The sequence below is a fragment of the Sphaerodactylus townsendi genome, linkage group LG07 (genome assembly GCF_021028975.2).
Source record: "Sphaerodactylus townsendi isolate TG3544 linkage group LG07, MPM_Stown_v2.3, whole genome shotgun sequence".
Taxonomy (NCBI): Eukaryota; Metazoa; Chordata; class Lepidosauria; order Squamata; family Sphaerodactylidae; genus Sphaerodactylus; species Sphaerodactylus townsendi.
In genome coordinates, this window is record NC_059431.1 from 13,099,025 (window position 1) to 13,105,588 (window position 6,564).

The 6,564-nt window shown below is 51.8% G+C and overlaps 2 protein-coding genes across 2 annotated transcripts in view; both read right to left on the minus strand.

Annotated features, from left to right (window-relative positions):
• The window catches only part of LOC125436941 (unconventional myosin-Vb-like), a 140,691-nt gene extending 134,279 nt beyond the window's left edge, over positions 1–6,412 (minus strand). Inside the window, exon 1 of the mRNA XM_048504324.1 lies at positions 6,235–6,412. Coding sequence (XP_048360281.1) covers positions 6,235–6,261 — 27 coding nt within the window. The 5' untranslated portion in view covers positions 6,262–6,412. The remainder of the gene's footprint in view (positions 1–6,234) is intronic.
• CFAP53 (cilia and flagella associated protein 53) overlaps positions 6,319–6,564 on the minus strand; it is a 29,768-nt gene continuing 29,522 nt past the window's right edge. The window contains exon 8 of the mRNA XM_048504325.1: positions 6,319–6,564. This exon is cut by the window's right edge and continues 73 nt beyond it. Within this exon, the coding sequence (XP_048360282.1) occupies positions 6,319–6,564 (246 nt within the window).

Below are 6,564 nucleotides of genomic sequence, written 5' to 3' on the forward strand. Positions count from 1 at the left end.
GGAACAAGGTTTTTGTTTAAATGTTAATGAAAACACACACATCTGTGGCATAGCTGAAACTTCTAATGCGCGTCCAACAGATGTGTGACAGGAGCCGACTAAACACATTTCCCCTTCATTACTACACCTCAACGTCAGGAAAGGCTATACCTGTTGAATTCCTGCCCATCACACTATGCTTAGAGATCATGACACTCGCCAGAGAGGGGGAAGTTGGCAAGCGTTCCCCGTGGGCTTTCGTGCCATACAAAATTGTTTCCTGGAAGAAATGGATATTTGCGGGAACAGATATGACACAGAAGGGGAAGAGTCATATTCCATCTGGTCCAAAACCCTTCTCCGGTGGTCGATTTGAAGATAGAACCATGTACTGGGAGACCCAACCGCAAATCCCCAGAATAATGTGTAGTACCGTGTTTCCCCGAAAATAAGACCGTGTCTTATATTAATTTTTGCTCCCAAAGATGCGCTATGTCTTATTTTCAGGGGATGTCTTATTGTTCTGTGTTCTGTTCGTCAGGCGTGCATCCAAACAAAAACTTTGCTACGTCTTACTTTCGGGGGATGCCTCATATTTCGCACGTCAGCAAAACCTCTACTACGTCTTATTTTCAGGGGATGTCTTATATTCAGGGAAACAGGGTAATACGTCTGATCAAGAGAATCCTTTGGGGCACCCCGTTCGTTCACTGCCTGACAAACATCTGCATACTCCTTACAAAACACATCATCTTAAGTGGTTAGAAAGTTCCCTTTGCAGGGTGAGAAACCACGGGGGTTTCTAACAACCACGAGACCCAGCCAAAGTAAATGTACGAAGAACAGAAACCAAGAGTTTAAAGACAGACACACAGAAAGAGAAGCATCTTTTTGTTTATCAAAATTCATGTTCATGCGTAATCTTGCTTCGTTTATTTAGAATTTATATCTCACTTTCCCTCTCTGGGGATCCAAACCAATTTACAACATAATTCGCTTCTCCACCATTTTATCCTCACAACCACAACCCTGTGAGGTAGGTCAGGCTTAGAGTGCCATGACTAGCCCAAGATTACCGGGTGAGTTTCCTTGGCAGAGACGGGATTCAAATCTGGGTCTTATGGATCCTACTCTGTTGATCAAACCCTACATCCCACTGGTTGGTCAACTGCTATAAGAACTACATTCAGTCAACATTTTTTTCTGAGTTATTACAGTACTATCCTACCTGTCAGCCAAGAAATTCTAGGCAGCTTAAATGGGAGTGATCTCATTTCATCCCAATCTTGTAGCATCTCTACTATAAAACCAGCCCATTTTCTTTCTGGCAGAGCAGGAATGAGAAGCCCAATTTACCTGACACAGAGGTACTTAAAGGAACATCGCCCTGGCCTAGGAGGTCCACAGCTAACCCAAAATAAAGAGGGATTTCACACAAACACATTGCTGAGCTGGTAGGTGCAGAGGGCAGCTGCTCCACAAAGTTGTAAATAAGACCATGTTGGCTTCGCAGCGAAGATTCCTCTGATTCCTCTCCCACCAAGAAGAAGAAGAGGAGGAGTTTGGATTTATATCCCCCCTTTCTCTCCTGCAGGAGACTCAAAGGGGCTTACAATCTCCTTGCCCTTCCCCCCCCCCCACAACAAACACCCTGTGAGGTAGGTGGGGCTGAGAGCTCCAAGAAGCTGTGACTAGCCCAAGGTCACCCAGCTGGCGTGTGTGGGAGTGCACAGGCTAATCTGAATTCCCCAGATAAGCCTCCACAGCTCAGGCAGCAAAGCTGGGAATCAAACCCGGTTCCTCCAGACTAGATACACGAGCTCTTAACCTCCTACGCCACTGCTGCTCCACAGCGACAGTAAAGATACTAATCTGGGCTGCCCAAAGAGAAATCAATAATCAATGTGTTCAGTGTGGTGTCCAGCATGGTGTAAATGGTTCTGGTAAACCTAAATGACCAGGTTTCTTTCCCCGCTCCTACACATGAAGCCTGCTGGGTGACCTTGGGCGAATCACAGTTCTCTCAGAACTCTCTCAGACTCACAAGGTATCTGTAGTGGGGAAAGCAAGGGAAGGTGTCTGTAAGCCTCTCTGAATTCTCTTAAAGGTAGAGAAAGACGGGGCATAAACACCAACTTCTTCTGAAAACAAAGAAAATCAAGCTCATGCAGAAATTGCATCACAGCCTCTAACCCAGAGAAACTATACCCTGTGCATGCCCAGAGGCACTCTTCCCCTGGATTAATCAGCGCATTCCCAGCTCTGTCAACAAAACACAGGGCCGAGCCTCAGTCCTGTCAGCAGCAATGAAAAGAAAAACGAAGCATTCCAGCAGGTGTACACACACACACACACATACACACTCACCGCAGGGCAGGGACCTTTAAACCGAAACGCTCCGTCCACCGTGACACCATCTCTCTCCATCCCCTGGCACCAGATCAGCAAGGCCCCCCCAGCAGCAAGAAGCCCAGAAGAGAAAAGGGGACTCCAAACAAACCCGAGCCCGGCCACCTAAGGTTGCCGGCTGGCGAGGCTGAGAACTAGCATTTATCTTGTTCAGAAATCATCTGCCTCCTACTGCAGGCAAGAAAGGGCGGGCGGAAGGACCCAGGGAGGAAGCGCCACAAGGAGGAGCCCTGCCTCCCTCGCCTTCTGCTCGCTTACCTGCCCTGAAAGGTAAAGGCCGGCTCAGCAGGCTGGAGCAGGAAGAGGCTGGGACTCTGCTCCGGCAGGGACGGCTCTCGCCAGTCGGTTGGATCCAGGGGGGAAAAGGTCTTCCCCACCTACTCAAAACCAGCGGGCAAGGCCCAAAGCCAACTCCCAACTTGCCCCAGTGGGGATTTTATTAGGGGGCTGTTCCTAATCGTCCAGGGCACGGGTTGTAGCCACCCCACTCTGCTAGGCATAAGGGAGAGAAACCCTCCCCTGCCCCACATCTCAGGCGAAACGGGGCCGGCGAATCACTTCTCAGGCCAAGTTGACCCTCCCCGCTCCAGTAAGGTTGCCAATTCCGAATTCCTGGAGATTTGTCGGTAGAGCCTCAAGGAAGGCAGAGTTTTGGGAAGGGGGCAAACGCAAAACAGGGCATGGCTGCAAATTCCACCCTCCAAAGCGGTCATTTCCTCCTGGGAATTGATCCCAGTAGGGCAGGTATAATTCTAGGGCACAGGTGTCAAATTCGCGGCCCTCCAAATGTTATGGATTACAGTTCCCATGATGCTGGCATGATGCTGGCAGGGGATGGTGGGAACTGTAATCCATAACATCTGGAGGGCTGCGAATTTGACACCTGTGCTCTAGGGGATCGCCAGGGCCAACCTGGAAGCTGGCAACCCTACAAGCCCAAAGCGAGGCAGACAAAATTAAACAAGACGTTTAGTACCCAACGAACAAGGTACACCTTCTCCCCCGCTTAAGGGGGTGCTGTTACCCCAGAGAACGGGGAAGCTGTGGAAATTGTTTGAAAAAGAGGACAACGCTAGGATCAGAGTGAGATGTTTTTATGAGTCTTTCTCTCCCCCAGGCTGGGAAGCCACCCCGCACGGCAGGGAAGGCCCCGCCCAGGGCTGTCCGAAAACGCAGGAAGCCAAACTGAACTGCAAGGGGTGGCATCGGAAGGGTGCTTCTGGCAGGGGAACGGGTGGGCAGAGAGATGCTAGCGCCATTTCCCTGAAGCGGCCCCAGGGCAACAAAACTTTTGAAGTCTCCCTTCTCGACAGCCACAAGGGAGGTTATTTGGGGAATGCTGGGATCCGAGAACGGAAGATTCCTACTTGGCCAGAGAGGCGGGCTATTCTACAGACAACCCTTCCGAACCAACCTATCCAGACAAGCAAAGCAAGTTTTCTAGAGGTGAGTCGGGTTTTGTAGAATCTATGGATCAGATCCGTGATTCATCAGGGTCCGAACTGTCTTCTCGGATGCGCAGAGACTTCCCAGGCAAAGATCTTTCATATCACCTACTACTGCACAGGTGTCAAACTCGCGCCCCTCCAGATGTTATGGACCACAGTTCCCATCATCCCCTGCCAGCATGCAGCCAAGCACCCAGCCAAGAGTTGCCCAGTTGCTTCACCAAACTTACTCCTGAGTAACGCGTGCCTCGGAGCCAACTGTTTTTTCTAAGCTAAAACCTCAGTATTCAAGTTAAATTGCGGTGTTGGCACTTTGCGATAAATAAGTGGGTTTTGGGTTGCAATTTGGGCACTCGGTCTCGAAAAGGTTCTCCATCACTGACCTATGTTTACTGGATCCTTTAATATACAGATTCAGAGGATCGAACCCGGGATATTGCGCATGCCACGCACGTGCTCAACCACAGAGCCACGGATTATCCTCCAGTTTGAATCTGGCCGCTCCTATTCATCTTGGACGCAACAGCAGCAAGCATATGGGACCCATCCGTTTTTATCCCACACAACCCCCCTGCAGAGCGGAGTAGCCCAAGCAGTAGCCCCCAATTTTACACGATCTAGCAGTTGTGGAACAATTTGAATTCAGGTCTCCGGCGCGGCTAAGAGCTGTGGATTCTAATCTGCAGAACCGGGTTTGATTCCCCACTCCTCCCCAAGAGCAGCAGACTCTTCTCTGGCAAACTGGACTTGTTTCCCCACTCCTTCACGTGAAGCCTGCTGGGTGATCTTGGGCCAGTCACAGTTCTTTCAGAACTCTCTCACTCCCCACACCTGCCTCACCAGGTGTCTGTTGTGAGGAGGCTGAGCGAAAGGAGTTTGTCAGCTGCTATGAGACTCCTTCTGGGAGAGAAAGGCGGGGATATAAATCCTAATTATTATTCTTCCCTGATTCAAACTCTAGACTTGAAACCACACGGGCACAGGGTCACTGAAGCGCCACTCTGGCACAGTCTCCCCACTGGGGGAAAAAAGGGAAATAAATGTTCCACTATGCCAGTGATGGCGAACCTATGGCACTGGTGCCAGAGGTGGCACTCTGAGCCCTCTCTTTGGGCATGTGCAAATAGAGTCCCACCCCACCCCACACACACACACATCTAGGCTGGCCTGGGCCACTGGGCTCGATTATTAGCATTAAACCTAAGACCTAGTTTTGGCGAAGCAGTGTAGGTAACCCTGTTAAGTGCAGTTAAATCCCACTGATTTTCATGTGAAGAACTAAAGCACGATCCTTTACCTGGGAGTAAGCTCGGTTGCTGGCACTTTGTTGGCACTTTGTGATAAATAAGTGGGTTTTGGGTTGCAATTTGGGCACTCGGTCTCGAAAAGGTTCGCTATCACTGCACTACGCGGATCTTTCCTCTCACTCATTCCACAGCATAAACAACTTCCTTCCGAGTATCCCAAAGTTACGCATCACGCAGAAAGGACCACAGTTTCTAACCTGAGGTTTTTGACCCCAGGGGACCCCGAAGTTATTGCAAGGAGTCTACCAATCCATATGCACACACTGACTATTATTACCACTCCGATCTCTCTGGCATGATATATCTTCTCAAGTCCACGGATACTAATAACAGAACTACTCTCACCCAGGGGGAGAGGAGGGGTGGTGTTCCAGGAAATTTTTTGCATGTTGACAAAAGATCTTCCTGGTTGGGAGATCTTCCTGGTTGGACAGGTAAGGAACCACGGGTCTAGAGTTCTGTCCCCAACAACTCCAGTTTGTTTTTTTTAAAAAAAGAGCAAGATTTAAGCCTTAAAGACCAACAAGGTTTTTTGCAATGTAAGCTTCTGAGGATCAGAGCTGCCTTCCTGTGGTTTTTAAAACGGCAGGGATGGGAACCAGCTCCACCTGCAGAGCCCCTGCCAGCCGGAGCAGGCAACGCCACCGACCCAGACAGACCAAGGGCTAGACTCGACATACAGGCACAGCAGTTTTGTACATTCCCACTTATGCTATTAAGAAGGACCCTTCGCTACCCGGCAGCCTTCTATGCAGGAAGTTCCCCGGTTCGAGCCCCAGCCTCGGCAGCTTGGAAAAGGGTCACCTGGCCAGTCGCTGCCAGCCAGAGCCGGCGATATCTGCACCACTCCGCATCAGACGCTTCCCCGCAATCCTTTCCGAAGTGCAAAAAGACGGAGAACCAGAATCCCCCCCCCTCCCCGCCCCATAAAGAAGCAGGAAAGGAGATTTCGCTGCACTGCAGAACAGCCGGACAGGAAAAGTAGCCATTAAAAATAATAATAGTAATAAAACTCCATTCCGGAGGGCGGGGGGGAAGTGCGCATCCGGAGCCCGGCGCAGGAGTCGCCCCCTGCCCAGCCGCTCGCTTACCTTGGTGTAGAGCTCCACCACCGACATGTCCCGGCCGGGGCGCGCAGCGGACGGCGAGTTCGAGCCCGGGGGCCGGAGGAGCTTTCACCGCCCTCGCCTCGCCCTGCCCTCCGCGCCCGACCTTTGCCCGGCTGAACTCCTCGCCCCGGGAGGCGGAGCTGCCTCGGCCCGGCGGCCGGCTCCGGTGGAGGGAAGCGGGGAGGAGCAGTCCGCCTCCTCCCGGCGCAGGTGCGGCCGCCCTCCCGCGGGACTTGCAGCGCCCGCCGCCGCCGCCGCCGCCGCCGCCGGGGCTTTGCTTGCGCGCAGCCGGGCCGAGCGCGCCCCCCTCCG